The following is a 24692-nucleotide window of genomic DNA, read 5'->3' as shown; positions in this document are numbered from 1 at the left end:
AGAGAGAGAGAGAGAGAGAGAGAGAGAGAGAGGAAGCCCAGCAAATTAAATTTTGGCATTTGCTATTAAAAAGTTACTCTACATATTGACATTGAATTGATTTTTATATCAGACAATCCATAGGATTTCTGTACCAACGATTTGATGACATGGGTCACCTGTAACATAGTTCTTAACATTTATGTTTTGATAATATTGTGAGAAATAGAGCTTTTCTGAGGCTCAAATGTTAAATTTAGCCAGGAATATAATAATCAAGCTATTCAGACTTTCACTGTAAAAAAAAAGCCAAATCATGGAAAGATAATATTTTTAAATAAATGTAACACATTTCCCTTTCTTTCACCATCCCTGTACCAAAGCCAATAGTTCCAACAGGAATACAAGGAACGCAATCATTAAGTTTCAGAAGAATGTGTAATGGAATATCTGAAAGTTTCTCTTTAAAATACATGGTTATTTTAAAATTCTGGTACCTCATAAAGCACAAACAGTGGACTGTATAATATTATTACAGGAAAGGGCGGGAGTCTAAAGTCAGAGCAGAGGTAGAGTTCTGTTTGCTGGAAAGAAGGAAGAGGTGGTAAAAAATCAAACATTGCCTCCTTTGCCCTCACACTGGGAGAGATTCACAGCTCTTTGGCACCTTATGTATTTCATCTTTCATGAATGCCATATTTATGCTGAATAAAGAGTACTTTCATGTTGAAATTTAACAGCTTAAAATAGAACCCATACTTGGGTCTCACCATTTAATATGAACTGTGGTCTAGGTATATAGTTTACTCCAGGCTTATCTGTTATTCATTAAATCCCTTCCCTAGGTAACATTATCTATTTACTTTTAAATCTATCAATTTCCACCCCAAAAGTTTCTATTTGAAAAGCAATGATTACAGTCATTCTAAACTATGAAAATACTTTGTTGATCACTGAAATGAAATTCTGGAGGATTACCAAAAATACTGGACAAACTGATGTTACCTAAGGCTGGTACTTACTATCCCCTGATCATAAAACACTGGTAGGGCCAGAGGCATACAATTGGTTACTGAAGAAATTGGACCAGACCTATGTAAAGGTTACCAACTAACATTCCGAAGGGCTTCTAAATGTGGCACAGAGAAGCCACTATCTGACCTAATACACAATTTTAAAAATATTTAAGTAAAAACAGAGTCATAAAGACTCATTAGCTTATTTGTGGCACTTCGAGTTCAGTTGAAAATTCAACAAAAGTAAAACCTCAAAATAACTGTGTGCTAGAAGAGGATGGGAAGGAAGATTGTGGTAGGGATATGGGGAGGTGAACATGACGGGGGCAGAATTTTCTGCTTCACTACCATGTAGAAAAACATCTCAAACCTGTGCTTAAAATGTCTTTAACACTACTGGTAATGATGGCAAAAGATCAAAAGGAGTGAGAAAGGGTAGATGAACACACATGTTCTGTTTTGTTTTGTTTGTTTCTCAGTATTGGAGCTCAAATCCAGGGTGATCTACCACTGAGCTATATCCGTAGCCCCTTTTTTAATTTTGAAAATGTTGCCTTTTATTTCACTAAGTTGCCCAGACAGGCCTTAAAACTTCTATCCTCCTGGCTCAGCCTCCCAAGTAGCTGGGATTTCAGCCATGCACCACCATGCCCAGGTTACGTTTTGTATTTTTTTTTAATTTTTAATACAACATGGGAAGAGATAATGCTAAGACCTTGGTCTGCATCCTTGGAATGCATAATGGAACTCCTCTCCAGTGATTGAAGACTTTGCCATGTCTCTAAAGGGAATAGCTCTGCCCCAGGAAAGGGAAATGGCTTCATGTAATTTACCTCTGTGGTCAAGTATTTGCAAAAAGGGGGCATCTGTTCTTTTACAGACTGTGCACTGGTGGGACTGTGGATTTCACCCCCATACTCCTTTGACTGCAATCCAGTCCTTAAGGCAACATGGTATATTTAGCCTTGGTTTATAGTTAGCAAGTTGCTTCTAGCTTTTTTTCTTGATCCACAAATTTTACGCTATTTACCTTATATGTGTTTTTGTTTCAAGCCACTTCTTTTTGAAAAGAAGTGGTGTAAGATAGATCCAATAAAATACTATACAGCATGCTCAAAGTCTATTCACATGTTGGGCTGGGGTTGTGTCTAAATGCTGGAACCTATCTACCACCCACAAGGCCCTGGGTTAAATCCCTAGTACCAGAAAAGACTATTTACATTCAACCAGTGGTTTTTCAAGGAAGAAAGATACTCCTAAAGGACACTATAAATAATGTTGACATAAATTGGAAGTTATAATTTTAAGGTATTTCATTAGCCAGGCACCAGTTTTAAATTTGAAACACTTTGCTCAACATTCATATTTTCTCATCCTTGGTACCAGAACCCTCCTCTACACCTAAGTCTTTTAATATTCCCAGAATGATAGCACTCATTTGTACATGACTATTCATAGAGAAGAAACAGTGCATTGCTTCCCTTCTAAGACTCTACTTAAATGAAAAACATGATTCAATTACAATAATATTAAATTTTAGAGCCAGTTTTTTTGGGGGTGTACTGAACCCAGGGCCTTTTTATTTAGCTACATCCCCAGCCCTTTAATTTGTTTTGTGTGTGTGTGTGTGTGTGTGTGAGAGAGAGAGAGAGAGAGAGAGAGAGAGAGAGAGAGAGAGAGAGAGAGTCTTGGTAAATTGCACACGCTGGTGCCAACTGGGATCCTCTTGCCTTGGTCTCCCAGAGTGCTGGGATTATAGTTTAAATGCACATTGCCACATCCAGCTTAATCCAGTTTCTTTAGTTAACAGTGGAGGAAATAAAGGCATAAAGATGTTAGCTTGCTCAATATTAGCCAACTAGTTAATGGCAGAACTGGGAGTAAAACCGAGGTCTTCCTAAGCTTGGCCAATACAGTGCTAACATTTTCATTCATGGAATTTATGCTAATTGCTTTTGCCCATTCGTTTTTACTAGGGAGAGATCAGAATGACCGGATGAGATGAAGAACACACATTCAGTTCAGAGATTTCATAAAACTGAGCAAACTACTAGCAGGGGGATACAAATTAGGTTGTTAGTTGGGGGTTATGCCAGTATCCAATGCTATTAGCAATTCGGATAAGCAGAGTGAACTAGCTTTGCCAGTGCCTACAAAATGAAAAAGAGACATGGTAAGTACCTTGAGTGACCAGGTAACTGATATCTGTAAAGGCTTATCAATATTTGAATAGTGAAAGGAGGCTCACAGAGCATTTGAGAGGCTTCTTGTGGAGCTAATGAACAAACTATTGTATAATAAGACTCTGACAAGGCAAATAGAAATGAAATTATTTAACTTCAAGAAGAAAAGGCAACCTGACTCCATAAGCATGAAGGATTATTATATAAAGAAATGCCAGTGATGTTCTCTAACTAGAGAGAAGAGACAGAAAAAAACGAACTTGAGCTGGAGGATATAATATGAATTAGATACACACAAAGAAGGATTACCAAACTTAGCAACTGATTAAACTAAAAGGTCAGCTCTGTCTAAAGAAAATAAAATCTGTATGGTTATTTTTGTTCCTAGGATTATTTGAAACTTTCAGTCACTAGCAGTCAGAATGAAAAGCCTTTTAAAAATAATCATCTTCAGTTAGAAAAATTCATCTTCACATAAAAATAATGAAATATTATTTGATTTTAATCAAAATACATTTTTATTAGGAAAGGCATGCTCTTTAATTGAAAAGGCAGAAGCAATATAAATTAAACATCATATAATATTAAAGATGGAAGAACACTTAGAAACAATTTAGGGCAACTTCCGCGCCCTCCTCCCTTCCCCCTCCTCCAACTTCTCCTCCCATTTTCTCCTGCTGGGAATCAAACTCAGGTCTACTAGCAAGCCAGGGAAGGGCTCCACAACTGAGCCACAGCGCGCCCGTTAGTCTAAATTGTTTGTGTTATAGGACACTCAAATCCAGGGAGTGTATGTTTGGTTCCCAGTCACAGATTTAATCTAGTAGAGGAAGCCCTATAAACTCAAACCTCCACAGGCCAGCCTAGTGGTCATTGCTCTATAAGAACTGATTTTCTTAATCCATACTGAATGTTAAATATAATGTTATAGTAGTATATATCTCTAAGGGGGACAATGTTGACAAGATCACACTAACCTGGGGGGAAACAGTGAGTTTCTCAAAGGCATTCTGCTTATGAATCTATCTTCCTTGGGTGGAGCTGTTCCAGCACAATGCAAGAATTTACATTCTAATTCCTGCCCACTAAAATTGCACCAGCACTTCAAGTCATTATAAAATCACAACGACATCATACTTCTACATGTCCTATTGAAAGGGCAGAGAGAACGCCATAGAAAACTGTATCTGCAAGGTCAAACCCCTAGAAGCAATGTCTTGATCAGTTAGGGCTGCTGTAACAGAATATCTCAGACTGAGTAACTTAAATTACAAACACTGATTTCTCACAGATGTAGAGGCTGGGAAGTCCAAGATCAAGGTGCCAGAAGATTGATGTCTGGTGAGAGCACTCTTCCTGGATTTTAGGTAGACACCTTCTCATAGTAGTCTCATGTGGTGGAAAGAGAGCTAGCAAACTCTCTTGAGATCTCTTTTCGGAGGACACTACTATCATTCCTGAGGAATCTACCCTCATGACCTACTTGCCTTCCAAAGTTCCCATCTGCCCATACTATCCCAGGAGTTAAAATTTCAACATGAGAATTTTAGGGGACACAGATATTCAATTTGTAATCCCTTTTAGTGACAGTTATCTCAATTATGTATTTTTGAAAATCTAAGAACATTCAGTCTTACTAGAAACTGACAGTGATTGGCATATACCCATTGGTAATTTGAGGGACTTTTTCATTAAGCTATTTGCATTTCTTATAAATTCTCAGACTGTCGGCAACATGCTCAAATTTGCAATACAGCTATCTACATAAGAGTAGTAGTCCTGTTAAAAGGATTCAATTTGAACATATTAACTAAAATAACCACTTAGCTTGCCCAAATGTCATTCCTTAATTCAATTAAAACAAAAAAGTATGAGTGCATACGTACATGTAATTATTTTAAAATACTTACAAGATCCAGTGCTGAGCCACCACCTAGGTATTCCATTATTATCCATAATTTGGAACCCTGTAAAGCCACGGAACAATTTAATATTTATAATCCTGGGCCAACATAATATACAAGCAAAAATGTTAAATCTTACAAACTAACACATGGATTCTAAAAGATAGATTTTAAAGTAGTTGCTTGGAACGCAGAACATTTTTTTCATAAAATATTACACAATGAAAAATAAAGTTCTGTGCCTGCACTGCAGAAAAATCTACTTAGCCTTTAATTAAGCTAAGCAAGTATAAGTACAGTTTGCTAGCTTGAGCTATTAGTAATTTGTAAGACCAAGAAAAATAAATTATGGCCTTCAATTATCATCTTGAATGACGATATTGAAAGGAAAATAAGTGCATAAAATAAATCAGACACACAGCTTCAACACCATATTTTTCCTCTCATATGAGAAACCTAAAATGTAAACAAAGAGCAAAATAAAAGACAGCAGGTGGGCTGGGGATGTAGCGCAGTGGTGCTGTGCCTTCCTGGCAAGCCCGAGGTCCTGAGTTTGATCCCAGATATGGGGCAGGGTGATATAGATCTTTTTCAAATGGGAAGGGGATCAAGAGATGGAGGAAAGGGGAGGGAAGAGAGAGAAAGGGGACCAAAAAAGAATTGGGATGTGTTATGTATATGTATCAACCCCTCACAAGGAATATAAGCAGCACATACTACAAACATGCACTAATAAAAAGAAAAAATATGCAGGTGTAGTGGCACACACCTGTAATCCCAGTGCTCAGGGGGCTGAGGCAGGAAGATCACAGTGGGTTTGAGGCCAGCCTGGGCTACACAGTGAGTTCAAAGCCAATCTGAACTACATAGCAAGCCCCTGTCTCAAAAAATCAAAATAAGAAAGAAAAAAATAATAAAAATAAAGACTGAAAACATTTCCAAAAAAGAATGAGGAGGTCAGTATACAAAATCAACATGCAAAAATCAATAGTTTTTCTACACACCAATAAGGAACTAGTTGAGGAAAAAAAAATCAGAAAAACAATTCCATTCACAATAGCTTACAAAAATACCTAGGGGTCAACCTAACCAAGGAAATGAAAGATCTTTACAATGAATATTACAGAATGCTGGAAAAAGAAACTGAAGAAGATTCTAGAATATAAAAAATTTCAGGTTAATGAATAAGCAAAATTAATGTTAAAATGGCCATCTAACCAAATGTGATCTGCAGATTGAATGCAATCCTGATCAAAATGCCAGCTATATTTTTCATAGAAAATTTTTTAAAACCCTAAAATTCACATGGAAACAAAAATACCCAGAATAGCCAAAATCATCCTAAACAAAAAGAGCACGGCTAGAGGCAACACAATATCCAATTTCAAATAATATTACCAAGCCTGAGTAACAGAGACAGCATGTTACCGGCACAAAAAGAGACACAGACCAGTGGAATAGAACAGAGGATGCAGCAACAAATCCACCCAACTATAGCCATCTGATTCTTCACAAAGGAGAGAGAGGGAAAAAAACCTAAAACCAAACTAAACAACAAAAACAAACACTAGGGAAAAGACAGCCTCTTTAACCAAAGATGATGGGAAAATAGAATATCCACATGTCAGAGACTGAAACTAGATCCCTTTCTCTCGCCTGTACAAAGAATCAATAGAAAATGGATCAAAGGCTAAGGTATTTGACCAGAAATGTTGGAACTGCTGGAAGAAAACAGAGGGAACACTTTGAAGCCATAGGCACAGGTGAAGACTTCCTAATATAACCCCAATATCACAGGAAATGATATCCAATAACAACAAATGAGACATCAAATTAAATGTTTCTACACAGCAAAGAAAACAGCTAACAGATTGCAGAGATGTGTTATAGAGTGGGAGAAATTTAACACTAAAAAAATCAAATAGGGGCCGGGGATTTAGCTCAGCTGTTCGGTGGCCTGCCTTGCAAGTGCAAGGACCCGAGTTCAATCCCCGATACCCCCCCAAAATCAAATAGCTCAAACAATAAATGAGAAATGAATAGTCATTTTTCAAAGGAAGAAATACAAATGATGAATAAGTTTATGAAAAAAATGCTCAAGGTTTTTAGCCATCGGGGAAGTACAAGTCAAAACTACATTGAGATTCCATTTCAACCCCGTCAGAATAGTTGTCACTGAGCATACAAAAAATGATGCTGGAGAGGAGGATACAAGGAAAAGGGAACCCTTCTATTCTGCTGGTGGGAATGTAAATTAGTACAGCTCCTGTGGAAATCAGTGTAGAGTTTCCTCAAAAAATTAAAAACAGAACTGCCATGTGATCCAGCTAGACCACTGCTTGTTCTATCCATGAAGGATTAAAGTCAGCACACTACAGGGATATCTGTGCACCGGTGCTTATCGGGGCACACCTCACAATAGCCAAGATATAGAATCCACCTAGGTGCCCACAAACAGATGAATGGATTAAGAAAGTGTGGTATATATACAGAGTGGAGTACTGTTCAGCATAAAGAACAAACTTTTGTCATTTGCAAGAAAATGGATAGAACTAGAGATCATCAGCTTAACTGAAATCAAACTCAGAAGGAGAAGTATTGCATGTTGTCTCTGATATGTGGAATCTAAAAAAGATGACACGAAAATCAAAGGGAGGCTAATGATCAAAATATGCACATTGGCACCCAATAGTTTGTAAAATTCATAGGCACTAATAGAAATATAAGAAGGAGTGAGGAAATGATGGGATGTAGAAATTCTGGATGCTTTCCATATGATTTTAGAAACTGAGGATAATGGATATTTTGTCTTATTTCCTATTTTTGGTTTTCATTCTTTTTAATGTAATCTACAATTTTTATGAGAGAGTATTAATGGACATTTTGGTGCATGCACAGACCCTAGAAAGAATCACTTCTCTTGTACATGAATAGGAAAAGGGCAGTGCTGTAACTTCACAGGCCTATGAGTACTATAAGTGAAATTAATATCATTGTAATCTGAACAAGAGGAAGTGCTGTTCATGGGGGAATACATGTGTATGAATTATAAAATAAGTGTTAACATGTACACAAACACACACATCACCCAGTTCTATCAGTTATATGTTACTAACCTCCATTTTCAAGTATAGCTTGAAATACTTGAGTTCCCTCTCTCTTCATACCATTTCTTGAATGGTATTCTGTAAAATTTTGTGATATCACATAAATGACTGGATTGTACTATAGTGGCAACAGCCAAGTTGTGAATGAATATGTTCCAGAAGTTTATCTTTAAATAAGATATTTGGAACACTGAAAGCAAATATTTCCCATAAAAATAATGTCTATGTTCCTGGGGTAGTTCCTCCAAGACAATCATAACACAAATCTATCTATAGTATAGCATAAAGAAGTTCAGAAAAATTACTGTTACTTATACCTTAAAAATTTTCTAGTAGAAAAAGGCACTCAGTATCGTGCGTCATTGGGATACCAAGAACAGATATCTCACCTTACAGCTGAAACTGTGGAATGAAGATTCTCAAGCTACTCCTAGTAGTCTTCAAACTTTAAAATCCTTAATTAGTGCTCAGAAGCTCAATTTAAAATTCCCAAGCATCTCCATTTGGATGGGACTGTATCAGGGCTGAGAAGGGACTCCAATGATACGATGATGTGTGCTTAGGGGATGTTGGTGGGTTGAAGAATCAAGGTTGAATCGACATTGTAGTGTAGGGTTAGAACTGTCCTAGGGCTACGGACTGAGGAGGAAAGGCCTGATAAGACAAAGGATTCCCCTTTCTTTTTTTTGGTACCGGGGATCGAACTCCGGTCCTTGACTCTTGCAAGGCAGGCGGCGGAAGCACTGAACTACATCCCCGGCCCCGGATTCCCCTTTCTTGTTGCTGATACTATGTAGGACACACAAGAGAGAACACCAGCGTTGCACCATGCTGCCCCACTCCCAGACTAATCTAAACATCCATTTTGTGTAGCCACAGGAGGCCAGCTGGAACTCAGGAAAGAAAGAGGTAAAAGTCCTGTGTCCACAGTACGAAAGAGCAGAAATAAATTTCCCAGTGGTGGGGAGGGAAGAGAAATTCTAGGAATAGTTCCTGTACCTTGTATTTCTATAGAAAATGAGATACTCAAAACCTGAGAATTACAAACTTCACATATCTTAATTTTTCAGAGGTGAAAAAAGTATTTCTTACAATGGTTTGTGCTTAAAATTGTGTTTTCTTTTGTGACAAGTTTGTTTCTAACAAGAGTTATTTTCCAACCCATGAATTCAGAAAGCTTTCCAAGCACCTGACACTTAAAAGAAAAAAGATCTTACAAAGCATGTTGCTCTGTTTTGAGGTTCTGTGTAAATGAAAGCACCTGTTTTCCAAGTTAAAAGCAATGTATGTTTTTTTTTTGTTTGTTTGCAACAACTCAAACTGGAAACGTACCAACTCTCCGTCACCAAACAGTATTCATGAAAAGCTTGAAATGTGACCTAAGAAAACACTATATACTGCTGGGTTATTAAAGTTACGACTAAGCAATTTCTAAATCTGAAAATTAGGCTTCCTTCCATTAAATGAGCCGTTCAGTACAACCAGGACTCCTCTCATACAGGCAGGGGACCAAAACTAACTGATAGCTTCACTGACTGCGTGCTTTTGATTGCTGCTTGTAGAGACAAGCATCATTGGAGTATGGCCACAGATCTGGACATTCTGAAGATCACGGCCTGAACCGAAAGCAAAGCCTGAGGGAACATGGTAGGAACATTAGGCTGGCAGGTTCCTCTCTGCTCAAGGAAGCTTAACCCACAGAGGTTCTAACCAACTGCTGCTCTACAGCCTACCCGCATGGCTCAATGAAACACCAGTCACAAACAACACAATCCCAAACAACCTAGAAACTTATTTTAAGATATGACAGCTTCTACCTACGATTTCTGTAGAAAGACTGCAATGCTAGAGAATGCAAATAAGTGTGTTTGGTTTGATTTTTAAGTCACTTCAAATGCTAAGGTGGTAGCTACAATTCTAAAAGAGCCAAGGGACTATAAACCGTAACCATTAACCAAGCACATTTAAGCATAGGAAGTCTATGGTGGAAAAACTCCACTTCGCCACTTGAAAAAGAAGAATTTGAACAATGGTTTGGTGGAGTGAGATTAAAGTCCAGCATCAACATGAACGTTCAGTCAGGGGTTCAGAAATTGTCCCCAAATTCAGAACATCTAAAAAGTAACTGCTCTAGAGTTGTGCTTTTCACTGGGAAGAAGTTATTGTTTCCAAAGTATTGGTGTCTGAAGCGTGATCCCTTTGAACCCTAGCTATTTGCTGGTAGAGTCTTGGCCAAAGAAATGCTACTGTGAGCTTGAAAATCATTTCAAGTCCTCCCTCTGTATATTTGAAAGTGGATAGTTTGTACCATATACATGTTGAATTAAGTGGCTGATTTACTAATACAGTAGCCAATAATAACACTGAATATAGAAAGCAGAATATGAAATTGATTTAAGCCAAGCTTGTGGTAGCTAGAGTAGTCAAATTCATAGAGACAGAAAGTGGTGTGATGGCTGTGCTGGAATGGGGAATGAGGAGGAATTGTTGAATGAGCACAGAGTTTCACCAGGTAAAGATGTCCTGAAGATGAAAGGTGGTGATGGTCATGCAACAACGCGAACATACTTAGTGACAGTGAAATGTACACTTAAAATGGTAAATGTTTTGTTTTTTATATTTCATTACAATTTTTTAAAAACAACATAATAAGTGTGTGGTGCTGGTCTGGAATTCTAGCACTGGCAAGGCAAAGGCAGAAGGATGATGAGTTTGAGGGAAGCTTGGGCTATTTAAAGAGTTTGAGGCCAATCTGGGCTACATGGTAAGACCCTGTCTCACAAACCAACAGAAACAAACAAAATCCTAGCCGGGAGTGGCGGCGCACGCCTGTAATCCCAGCACTCAGGAGGCTGAGGCAGGAGGATCACTGTGAGTTCGAGACCAGCCTGGGCTGCATAGTGAGTTCCAGGTCAGTCTCAACTACATAGTGAGACCCTGTCTCAAAAAACAAAACAAAACAACAACAACAACAACAAAAACCCATAGCATATAAGATTCTGCAAGGGACAGTAGACATCATTTTGTCTAGACTACAGTGAGGTACTCTTCCACCTCTGAACTGTTTCCTTCCAAGTTGAGTGATCTCGTCCACACCCTACCTTAACATTTCAACCCCCACGAAGATCATACTCAATATCTAGTTCAAATGCTACCAGCCAAGCTTGAGAATTACTGCATTTAACATGCCCACTAATAAGGGGGTAAGGTGAGGTAAGTTAAGAGATAAGTATTTGAAGCTGAAGAGAGAGGCTGGAATCATAAACATGGATGTATAAGTTGTCAGAACAGAGTGGATGAGAGTGGCCTAGGAAAATATGCAGAATGAGAGCACATGTAGTAGGCACATAACACATACCTATCTGTTAAACAGAATCTAACATGGAGCTTCCTGAAAGATGTATGATATTAATCTTAAAGCTATTTTTATTTTTTAAATTTTATTTATTTATTTATTTATTTATTGGTACCGGGGATTGAACTTGGATCGTTGCACTTGCAAGGCAGGCCACTGAACCGTTGAGCTAAATTCCTGGCCCAAGCTATTTTTATTTTGACAATAGAGTATTGTAAGAAAATATTTTCTGTATTCAGTTTCCTTTAAGTTTTGTTTTTTTGGTACCGGGGATCGAACTGGGATCCTTGCGCTTGCAAGGCAGGCAGCTGAACCACTGAGCTAAATCCCCAGCCTCCTTCAAATTCCATAAGAACACTCTAAAACAAATTTTTAAAAATAAAAGTGTATTACAGAGACACTCTGTAGACACTGGATGTAAACACACACTGGATATGAAAAGCAATGAGAAGGCCACAAAACTCTACTGAATCGATTTTGGAATATTTTACTTCACTCCTTGTATTCTTTTATAAAATGAAGAATATTTGTAGTAGTACATGTATGTGTATGAGAAGGTGTAACATATTCTTAAACTGATGTCTGAAGCTGATTTTCAGAAGCAAATAAAGGCATGATTCACATTCAATTCAATGCCTGAGTAACCTTCATTTTAAGATTTACATTGAACTAAGAATTAGAAAAGATTTTTCCAATATTGGGAGATCAGAAGGGAAGGGTTTGCTTATTTTAGCACTCTTCATAAAGACTAACTTTGTCCGTCAAGTAAATCTGCACTGAACCAAAATTAAAGGAAAACACTGTGGTCATACTGATGTGTTTGTCTGGTTTTTATTCTTGTTTTTAAAAATGAAGCTCTACAGTGAGCTCAGTCAAAATGAAGACCTAGTACATTTTTGCATGTCTCAAAGATATCACTACAACAGCAAACAGTTTTAGAGAGCATATAATTTTCTCTCAAATTCAATAACCTTTTCTTCCAGCTTAGAGTGAGCTCTTGGTTACGTACAATATCCTGTGAAACAACTACCTGGAAAAAAAAACCCATATCCTACATTACTCAACTAACTTGACTTGCAAAATCCCATTTTCTGAAATGGAAGGACAGGTCACAAAAGGCACACAAGTTGACTCTCAATGAACTAAAAAGATGTGACCTATGTTGAATGCATTAGGCAGAACCCTGTTATATTTTATCTGATTTTAGTTTAGAATAAAAATGCAACTCCACAGTTACACAGTGGTTTAATATAAACGAGAAATAAGATTGTTGTTCAATTTAAGTAATTTAAACAAATGCTATTAAAAGATTATAATTATAGGTTATTTTGCTTTTCCTGTATGTCTCTATTTCTTTATATAGAGATACATGTATATATACACATATTTAATTCAAGTAGATTCAGGTAACAAATGATCAGTATCAATCAACTGTGCATTTCCATGTTCTTATCATGAAACAACATGTTCTTCAAGGTTGTCTTTTGATCCTAGATTTCAGTTAATGATTCATAAAGGAGATAAAAACCATTCAGTTTAATCCTTTGAAACGTCTTTGAGAAAATAGTTTGTATATCATCAACTGATCTGAGTAAATTCCACAATCAAGATGTGGGATAAAACAAAAAAATAATTTGTATTTATTTAAAGGTTCGTTACTAGATGACTAGGATGTATACAACTGTGTTAGGCTTCTAAGGAATGTGAGATGTTAGAAATAAAAAATAAAGAATTCTAATACATTGTCCACAAGAACATTGTATGTAAATAAATGGTATAAAGTAACCAATAGAAGGTTCAACAGCATATCGGTACTTATTTTCAATATGACACAGAAGAACTATTTTAAACAGAGCTTATTTAATATTTGATGTGAGTCATTAAAAATAGCTTATCTGTTAAAGGTGCCTAAAAATAGCAAGGGTTTGTGTTGCTCTAGAGTAGTTCTGGAATTACCAGGATTAAATCCAGAAAGAGTAAACCAGAATGAGCAAATCACACACACACACACACACACACACACACACACACACGAATACAAATTCCTGAAGCTGCCTTCAAGCAACCCTGCTGTAGGAATTAGGAGAGCGACATAAAGTGCTGAAATTGAATAATTACTCATAATATTTCTAAAAAAGAATATAATCTGCTAATTTAGCATTTTAGAAAGAAATACGAAAACAAAGTAATGCTATAAAGCACCAAAAACTACAAACGTTGTAAATGATAGTAGCAGCTAACACTTAAAAGTAAATGCTGAAAATGGGTACAAATTACCAGCATTATCCTCTCTTGGGGGGGTCTTTTCCACATATCCCATTAAAAAGGTTACAAGTGACTTCTTGGTCATTTGTGTCTTATCTGTAGTTTATAAACACTTTAATCATAAAATCTGCACCATTTTAGCACTATGCTGGACTGGTGGCAAAAGTGAGTTGTTCATTTGTATATCTTCAGCCCCTACTACAGTGTATAACACAAAGTAGCTGCTTCATTGTTTAATGTTCCATTCTATGTATTAATTCCTTATTCTTCTAGCTCATATTATTAGAATAAATTGGGGTTATAAAAAGGCATAAAATTGATGAATATATGTACCAGTAAAAACTAAAATGAATACAGACAGATCAAGAACACAATGGCAAAGTGAGGTCACCAAGGTGGAAGGGGAGGAAACACCAGTCTTTATCATCTCAGAGATAGATAGATGAAAGAAGACAGCTATCCACAAACCAAAATAACTTCGAGAAACGTTGAGCCCATTTATGAATCAGTAGGAACATAGTGGAGTAAAAGAAGGCAGAATGGTCCCCACATAAAGGATGACTGGTGAGATCAGCATGCCTTCGATGCCAGGAGACAGCCAGAAAAAAGGCAGAGGCTATCATATCATCCTGATTTGGAAGCCCGTGGTCCCAGCTGCTATCTATTACCACTGGGGTAGTTTACACACTCCTTCCAGGGTGACACAGAGAGGGCTGCAACAGCACAGCAAGCAGCAGAGGCACTCTTTGAGGCCCTTGGGGAAATAAACAAGCATTCTCCAAACCTGTACCAGCTCTCGACCTTTGAGTAATGCCAGAATGCATGGTTTAGACCCGGGCTTTGTGACTGTACAGCTTCCAGGCACTTCAGACCTGGGAGTAACCGCCACCTCAGACAGCAGGTTCCTGTCCTGTCCGGAACCAAGGCTTCTCTGCATGTACCCGACCTACGCATACAAGTGCAGTGGCCACTGAGAGACAGCATGTCCTCGGGACTCTGGACTGTCTCTGTGGCTATACTATATCCATCACACCTCAGACACCAGAGTCACTGCGGCAGCTAGGCTTGGTTTGCACTAGGTATGCAATAAGGTCTCTCTTGCACATGCCTGAGCTCGACACCTGCCGCGAGCCACCATACTCCAGACAAAAGAGTCACCACCATGACAAGCTGACTTATGCTCATCTGCAACAGCTCAGCCACCAGAGAGAATATGGCACCTCCACACCCCAGAGGAGCTGTGAGCGTGCCTCATCTTCCATCTCCATCAGTGCTTCCAGCATACCATTTCCAACGCTGCAGCTGAGAGCTCTGCACCTTGTACTCTGGTGAACTAACCATGGACCCCTGCCCCTGCTTCAGGCCCTGGCTCTGAGGCCACTTCACTAGGATTAGTCACAGACCACCTTGGGCATGTGCACAAGCCAGACCCAGTGCCAAGAAATATTCCCTCAGCCATGACTTCCGCCTCAGGAGAAAATGAGATTGGAGGACTCTAGCAGCTACAGCCACAGAAGATTCTCCAAGAAACCTCAAGACTTCTGTGATCGGTGTGGGTCCCTGCAGTCTTCGTCAAGGCTCACCTCAGCTGAAAGAGCTATAAGGAGACCAGTGGCAGAGCTCCTGCACCCCAACTCAACCCTAGCTGTTCCACACTGAGACCAGACCAAAATGTTTGAAAGAGGTGACCAACGCACCAAATGTGCATTCATCAAAGAAACATCCCCACACACAGATACATGAGTACACACACACACACACACACACACACACACACACACACACTGAAAGGCAAAGGTTTGAATACTGTTTTCCTTTGCAAAATTTCAATATGGGGAGAAACAATGTTAATTTTAAAATAATTTAAATGTTGGGCTAGAATTTTCTAGCTATCTATTCTTTAGATTTCAGTGGATATAAACTGACATCTAGCTCTGGAACCCAGAAACTCTTGCGTTTTACTAACTAAAGCACTTTCTTCCATTGTGCAAAACTATCTTCACCTGTAGGAACAATAACTGTCTGCTAATTTCATGATCCCGGAACCAGTAAAAACCAACAAGGGGTGGTGGAATGACACAGATAGTGTCCCCTTTAGTTATAGAATATATATATATATATAAATAGTGAGACCTGTATAACCTTAAGTTCCACATCCATAGAGTCAACAACCAATTGTAGATTGAAAATATTTGAAGAAAAATTGCATCTTTACTTAACATAAACACATTTTTGGTCATTTTTCCCTAATAAATATAGTATTAAGTAGCATTGATATCCTATTAAGTAGCATTGATATCATAGTAGATATTATAAGTAATCTAGAGATGCTTCAAAGTGTGCAGGAGGATTTGCATAGTTTATTTGCAAATATTGTACAATTCGATATATGGAGCTTGATCATCTATAGATTTTGAAGATCTGCAGATCTTCAGAGGGGGGACCGGGCCTAAATACAATAGACAACAAGTGCATTTCTTATGTACATAAGATATGCCATACTCTCTGCTAAGTGCCATAGAAACCCAGGCTGGTTAAGCTAATCTGTCTGCCATTAAGGAATTCACAACCTAATGTGAGAGAAATGTAGAAATAACCACGAGCATTCAATGGAATACGTGACATACTTACATACTGCTTCAGTCTGAGGTTGAGTCTGACTGGAGTACTGAGGACAGTGTGTGGAAACCTGGGGGGGGCTTTTTCCCACAAAAGATATGTCTTAAGAACCAGCTGCGTCCCTGGTCCTCCTTCAGTTCAAAAGTTCAGGTGTGGAAAGGGGTACAGCTGAGTACTGGGGTACAGTCCGAATGCAGCTGCTAGATCTAGCAACTCTATTTGGCACTAAGAATGGGACTGGATTCTGCCTAGAGGCCGAAGACTGCCAAATCCTACTTTAAGACACAGCCTTTCAAAAAATAGAATTAAAAAAGTAAAATATAATGAAAATACCTTACGATTTTAATGCAGCACACACATTACCTTTAAATATGATCCATAGTACTTTGTTACATAGGAGCTGTCACACTGACTCAACACAGTTATTTCTTGCTGAATGTCTTCTATTTCATCTTCAGCTTCCTCAAGGTCTATGATTTTAATAGCAACCACTTGCTGGGTACGGTTATCAATTCCTTTGAAAACTTCTCCAAATGAGCCTTTTCCAATGCGTTCTAACTTTGTGAATAGTTCTTCTGGATCAGCTATATTATTCTAAGAGGACAAGTGAAAAGAGAAAAGACACAAATATTTTAAATCAAAATTTTTAAATGAAGGAACATAAATCACACAAAAGAACAATTTTGTATAGGTTTTCAGATTTAGTTTTTAAAAATAGTACATAATTATTAAGTACAATTTAATTAAATACATCTATAGGGCTGGGGATTTAGCTCAGTGGTTCTGCTCCTTCCTCACAAGCGCAAGGACCAGAGTTCGATGCCCGGTACCAAAAAAAAAAAAGTATCAAATGCAATCGGAGATTAAATACATCCATATAATGTTTAATGATCAAAGCAGGGAATTAGCATTTCCATCTCCATAAATATTTATCATTTCTTCATTCGTTTTGTTTTGTTCTGGTCTTGCTATGTAGCCCAGGCTGGCTCCAAACTCAAGGCGATTCTCCTGCCTCAGACTTCCAAGTATCAGGATTACAGGCATGAGCCACCATGCCTGACTTTCTTAATTTTTTAAAGGCCTACAAACTCCTTTGACATGCCACCTTTGTTTTCTTACAACAACTGTAATCCCAAACAGCCAGCTAGTCCATATTCTACTGGATCACCCACATTAGCTGAGCTTAAGTGCTCATGCTACCACAAACAATCCCGTGGAACAAATGTTGTCTCTGGGGTCTAAAAATGGATCAGGTACATTTTGGAATAAAGCAGCTGCCTACATATTGTTGGCACATTAATGCAAATGTAGCAACACCAAGGGAATACCTTACTTAAACTGAGGTAAAGCATTTAAAATTCTATCTTTCTGCCAATATTACCTTTCAATGTTTCTTCACTAAACAATAGCGAACACCACAAAAGACTCAAGGATATGTAGGTCTTTTTTTAAACTTGGGATCCTATTTGTATGTAATGTTCTCATTTTGCCTGAAATATGATTCCTTGACTTTACTAAGAGCTTAAGCCCAAATCACAGGAATCAAAAGCAAAAGTAGACAAACGGGATTATATCAAACTAATATGTTTCTGCACAGCAAAAGAAACACCTACCAGAACTGGTTGGAAATGTTTGCAAACTGTTCATTTGACAAGGGGTTAACATCTAGAATATATAAAGAACTTAAAAAACCCAGTAAAAATTAACAAACCCAATTAAAATGGTCAATGGCTATGAATAAACAACTTCTCAAAAGGAGAAATTGAAGTGATCAACATTTTAATGAATAACTGTTTAATTTCATTAGCTGTCAGGGGAATGTAGATTAATACAGCCCCTACGGAAAGCAGTATGAAGGTTCATCAAGAAATTAAAAATACACTTACCATGTGATCCAGTTACCTTGTATCTGGGTATATATATTCAAAGGAAAAGAAATCAGCATATCAAAGAGATACCTGCCCAGGTGTGGTAGTGTACACCTGTAATCACGGCTATTTGGGAAGCTGAGGTAGAAGGATCATAAGTTCAAGGCTGGCATAGACAACTTAGTGAGACTCTGTCTCAAAATTTAAAAAAAAAATTGAAAGTGCTGGGAATATAGCTCAATGGTAGAGCACCCCAGAATTCAACCTGAGAGAGGGAGAGAGAGACTCGCAATACTTAGAATATGGAATAGCTGGACATGGTGGCACATGCCTGTAATCTCAGCACTGGGAGGGACTGGAGAGGCTGAGGCAGGAGGATCGCCATGAGTTTGAGGCCAAACAGGATTACATAGTGAGTTCAATACCAGCCTGGATTACACAGTGAAACCCTGTTTCAAAAATCTAATAAAAAGATATGGAATCAGCCTAGAGGCCCCTCAAAATAGGAGTAGATGAAAGAAATTTGATAAATACATATGGATCTATAATAGATTCTTTTCATCCATAAAAACAATGACATCACTTGCAGCAACATGGGTGGAACTAGAGGACAGCGTGCTACTGAAAAAAGGCAGAGGAAGAAAGACAAATTCTGCATGTTTGCCTTCACATGATGGTGTTTTAAAAAAGTTGACTGGAAGGTGCAATAATGATAACTAGAAGCTTACAAAGGGGAGAGGGGGAGATTGTGGCAGGTTGGGTAATGGATTACCCAAACACAGAAAGAGTAAGTTCTAGTGCTTTATAGGACAGTGGGGTAAGTGTGGTTCACAATAAACTATTACATATTCTGTGAACACCTAGAAAAGAAGAACGCGAAGTAATGATAAAAAAGGAATGTTAATTACCCTGATTTGATCAGTGCATACTGTACACATGCGTTGAAATATCACATTGCACCACATAACTATGTACAATCATAACAGGCTGATCAATTTTTAAAAAAATGTTTAGGGAGATGGAGTCACTGCCCCAAATTTGTCACATACTGCATACATATATCAAATTGTCATACAGTAGCCCATACATTTTCACAATTAAAATAATAAATTAAAAGTACAAACAAGGATATATATATAATATATATATATATGAACTTTCACAATTCTTTTCACAGTGGGGAATAAGAATAATTTAATGCTTTTCTAAAATGAAATCTGGAGTCAAGCACAAATATGAAGGTATGACTTGAGATTTCTAAATCTGCTATATTTCCTCATACAGGAATTTCTTTGTCTTGCAATATACAATTCAGGATTAATATTTTACTCCCAACACTGAACATGCCCACAATCCTAGATACTCAAAAGGCTGAAGCAGGAGGATAAAAAATTCAACTCTAGCCTGGGAATTTTAGTGAGATGCCATCTCAAAATAAAAATTTTAAAAGGGCTATGGGTATAGCTCAAAAGTAGAGTTCTGAACTGGGTTGTACAAGGCCCTGGGTTCCATCCTCAGTACAAAGCACTTTTTTTAGACTCTCATAAGATAACCTGATTAATCTTCAGTTAAACATATACACTGCTGAAAGATATACTGCCGATCAAGTAGAAAGCCAAGATTTCCAAGCCTTTCCCAAAAGCACATCATTAAATTATTCTTAAGTGCTTTATTAGTCTAAAACTTTACTTTGAATTCTTTCAAAACACACACTTTTGTCTGGATCTGGTGAGCTATCTATAATCTAATTTGTCAATTGGACCTATAATATCTGTTAATTTACTGTAATTTTATCTAGTTTCACCTCATCATCAATTTCAGGAGACGATTATGGAATTACCCAGTCCCTTATATCTTATTAGACAAAGAGGCCGTGAGAGTATTTTTCTCTTCTCAATTTCTTTGTACCATGATCGCCAAATGGACAATATTACTCCAGTAAAATTGTTCCTTTTGAGATGACTTCAAAATATACTACTACTTTTATACAATTTCACCAACTTCTCATTTCTTGACCTGCCCAAATTACAGTTTATACGTACATACCCTGTTTACATTATGTGTCCCCTATTCTCCTTGATTGGATTTTTCATTTTTAATAGATACACAGTCTGTGTAGGAGTCTTTCTGATATTGCAAGTTCCATGTGTACCGCTTCTCCCCCCATACCTACATGCCTCCAGAAACCACATGGAAAAAAATCTTAAAATTCCTATGGGGCCTTTTTAAACAGTTGCAGACTTTTTGTAGGTTGCAAATGTCCCTTTAAGACTCACATTTTGTTATAATACCTTTTCAAAAACTTCAATACCACAATTACTGGTTTCCTTGGAGTTTTCTTTTATCCAGACATTGTATGTACTTCCTCGTGATTACTATTATACAGTGGCTAACCCACAGTTACCTCTTCCTACTTTGGGTGGTTGTTTTGTTTTCCAGTACATTGTGGTAAAAATATCCAATGCCTTAGTGATGGATTCACCTCTCTATAAATTCCCAAATTCAGTGGACAGTTTTTCTTGTATACAACTATATGACAATTCTCAAATTGGGAAATACACCACTGATGAAAAATCATATAGCACATACCTTCTCATACACTCTGGGAGGTGTGTGTATTCATTAATTTCGTAACAAGAATCTTCTGTTGTTAAGAAACAAAAATTAAATCCTAATTTTCCTAATTAGTGTTTTAAAAGGATTTGACTGAAATGATCAACTCCAGGGAAGATACAGCTGTTCCTTGCCTCTATAATAAATGGGCTTCTGCAGATATCTAAATCAAAGATTTAAAAAGCAAGTCACACTTTGCATTTTTAAGGAAGCTCTGAAGTGAATCCTAAGGCATCAATATAGTTGAAGATTTTAAATTGAGGAAAAGCAAGTTGGAGACAGAAAAAGAGGAAGCCCCATCATTCACACAATGTTTGTACTCCCTACTCTTTTATTGGGTGTCCAGAACATGCATAATATCACCTTTCAGAATGCGAGGAATCAGGAAAGTAAGTTTTCAACTGTTAACCTCACTTCCTTAACTGTCTGAGAGATGGAGATTCCAGCCCCTTTTAATAGTACCTGAACTCCTGATAGACAATAGCCAAGTTCTAATTTTCCCTTCAAAATCTTAAAAGTAAGTATTAAAACAAGTATTCTAACATCCTTGATAAACAAAGTCCTTTCTTATTGTTAGTACAAGGACAAAATTTAAGTGAAAAAGTGGTAAAGAAGCCAGAGGTGATGGTTCAGACCTATAATCCCAACACTCCATGAAGATTACTCTGGAGGATCGCAAATTTGAGTCCAGCTTGGGACAACAATTTAGCAAATTAGTGAAACCTATCTCAAAAAATATACAAAAAGTTGGATGTTTCTCAGCACAAAAACCCTGGGTTCAATCTGCAGAACCAGAAAAAAAAATGCAAGTAATACAATTAAAAACCACCTATATCAAGATGCTGATTTACCAAGTCACTGCCATTGTGGTTTGGAGACTAAAGGAAAATCAAATCAGCTCGCTCTCCATCCAATCAAATATTCTGTTGAGAATATCAGAATTGGGTAAAGGGAAGGCAGGGATAAGGGGAAGAAATGAGAACCAAGACCTGTCATGTAAAGGTACAAGACCTCAATAATGAATGTGACTGTACTGTATACCTAAAACTGTGTACCAATAAACTCAGTGAGAAAAAAAGAATATTAGAATTGCTAAATTTTTCTATATCTGCTGAAAAATTATACTTTACTGCTATATTTGCCCATACATTGGTTTCTCAAAGTTGTACCCTATGAACAGGTTCTAAATTCTATGGCAGCAAATAGGAGCTAAATGGATTTCATATTAATTTACAAACAATGAAAGATAATTTCTACATGCCCAAACCACAAAAATGGGTCTGTGAAAGTGAAAACTTCCACAGACCCATTTCAGGACACTCATTCTTTGAGCTGCTTTCCCTGTTCTCTGACTTCAATCTGTATTCTTCACCTACAGGTACACTGTTACAAATGGAAGTACTCTCACAAAGTCTAAAAGAAAAATGTAAGGTGATCATCTTGCTTTTCCCTGTGTAGAGTCAAGGGCAGATCAAAGACGGCTTTTAGTTCCTCAACCACAGAGACAGAGGGCGAGTAAACCCTTAGAGTTTCTCTGAGTGTCAGACAATCTTGGCTGTGCATTAGGATCACCTGGATTAATTAAAAATGTAGATATCTATGCGTCTCCCCCAAAGCTACTGATTCAAAACAACTACGAAGGGGCCCCCACAATACAGTATTTTCTTTTTTCTTGTTCTATTTTATTTTTTTATTAGTACACATTTGCAGTACATAATGATTACATTCCTCATAGGAAGGGTCGGTACATGTACATAGCACATTTGAATTCTTTTTTTCATTTCCTTCCCCTCCTCTCTTTCCCCCTCCATCACTATTTTTTAAGTGCCCCAGATGATTTCTTTGCAGTCATTTGGCACCAGCGCTGTATTGAGATCAGCATTTGGAAACCCCTGAGAAGACAGATGTGAAATATGTACCCTTGATTACAGAGAAGTCATTATAGCTCTTTTTCCCAGACAAGCATATGGGTCTTATCTAATTCTGTACACTAAAAGCAAACAAATTCAAAATAACAATAAAACTAAGAGGACTTTGGTATTCAAATGTGTGTGTGTGTGTGTGTGTTTACAGCACTTCTAAAAATTGGTCATTTTTTTCTCAAGACCAGTTCCACAATATTTTACAAAACAAAAGCAATAGATCAATTCCCTTTGTGTAAGTAGCCTTAAATTTTTTACCCAATATTGTCTATGTATATTCTATAGGTTAAGATGTAACTGATAACACAGTTTAGAATTTAAGAGACAACTAAAAGTTTAGATCTAGTTAGAAGTAGAAAATAGGGGGTCCAAAGATTTAGCTCAGTGGTTCTGCCGCTTGCTTCCCAAGCACAAGGACCTGAGTTCAATCCCTGGTACCAAAAAAAAAAAAAAAAGAGTAGAAAATAGGTCCAAGAAGGCATGGTGGTGGCATGGGACTGTAATCCTAGCACTTTGGAAGGCTGAAGCAGAAGGACTGCAAGTTTGAGCACAGCATGGGCAATTTAACATATTAGATTCTCAAAAATTATATTTTAAAAAGGGCTGGGAGTGTGACTCAGTGGGAAAGCTCTGGGTTCCATCCCACTACTGAAGAAAAAAAAGAAAGAAAATGTCACAGGAGTATTAGGAATAAGTGGCCAAAAGGACAAGAAACATATAAACAGAAATAGAATTAGACTTGGAGTTCTAGCAAAATGAAGATTTGGAAAGCCAAGGGGGGTGGAAATCGAAAGTAAAGAATGTGTTTCTTTGAATCTTAGCTAGCTAAATAGTATGTCCAGGCTAGGACAAAGAGTGAAAACATACTAAGTAGTATGACTGAAAATGATGGTGAATGTTTAAAATTTTTTAAAAATGTATTGTGGTCTAGTACACTTATCCCATTTTTGTCACTTTCTGAAGCAGTTCTGGGCTACCTTGTCCTTATGGTCATTTTGATTTTGGGGGAAAAGCCAGAGGTTGCACAGTGCCAGATCTGGTCAATAGGGTGGATAAGGACACACCATAATGTTTTTATGAGCTTGCCTTTCTTTTGGATGGCACTTGACAGCAGTGGGCACCTCATGTTTTATCACATCTTACAAAGACACCCGTGAAAGAGGACTTCCAGAACTGTTTCAGAAAATGGCAAAAATGATATACGATAAGTGTGTTGGTAGTGAGCGGAATATTTTGATGGGAATAACGACGATGTCTTTTACTACAATAATTTTTTTAAAAATATTAACATTTACCGTATATTTTCATCACACCCCATAAGATTAAGGAAGAGATGGTAGATTCTGCAGAACATATGACCGAGAATGATTGTGCACAGGTGTTCTGAAATAACTCTCAAGAGCTCAGAACCAGGCTCAACAAGGCTGAACTCATACTTTCTATTTGCCTCCCTACATTAAAGAAGCCCATACTATGAACGCTCTCAGTAATAACTTTTTGCACTGTAGGAAGGCTGGCCTGAATATAGGCCTATCAGTGATTTCCTGCTGAGGAGGGGTATTACAGGAAATGCTAATGACATCAAGCCTTAGAAACAAAGATTTCTTACTTCCTTCAAATTCTCAAGTGATAACTCTAGGAGTGACAGATAGTACACTCAGGGTATCCTAATTATCACAGAAAGCAACAAAACATTTTAGCCTACCAGTGTTCGAAAAGCTAAACAAAAGCCTAATTCACTGCCTCTTTAAATTGCTCAGATTAGTCTTCCCTAGCTAAAGATGAAATGCTTTTCTGGATTACTCCCATGTGTATACTATTACCTGCCACCAAACAAGTAGAATGCATATAAATACAGATC

At 37.5% G+C, this 24692-nt stretch overlaps 1 protein-coding gene across 1 annotated transcript in view; it reads right to left on the bottom strand.

Moving 5' to 3' along the window:
- The window catches only part of Stk26 (serine/threonine kinase 26), a 56647-nt gene that overhangs the window by 8147 nt on the left and 23808 nt on the right, over positions 1-24692 (bottom strand). Inside the window, exons 3-4 of the mRNA XM_010614309.3 lie at positions 16792-17022; positions 5089-5145 (exon numbers count right to left, since the gene is read on the bottom strand). Coding sequence (XP_010612611.1) covers positions 5089-5145; positions 16792-17022 — 288 coding nt within the window. The remainder of the gene's footprint in view (positions 1-5088; positions 5146-16791; positions 17023-24692) is intronic.

This window comes from Fukomys damarensis, unplaced genomic scaffold (genome assembly GCF_012274545.1).
Source record: "Fukomys damarensis isolate Sample0158 unplaced genomic scaffold, DMR_v1.0_HiC HiC_scaffold_39, whole genome shotgun sequence".
Lineage (NCBI taxonomy): Eukaryota > Metazoa > Chordata > Mammalia > Rodentia > Bathyergidae > Fukomys > Fukomys damarensis.
This window is presented reverse-complemented; position numbering and strand designations above follow the sequence as displayed.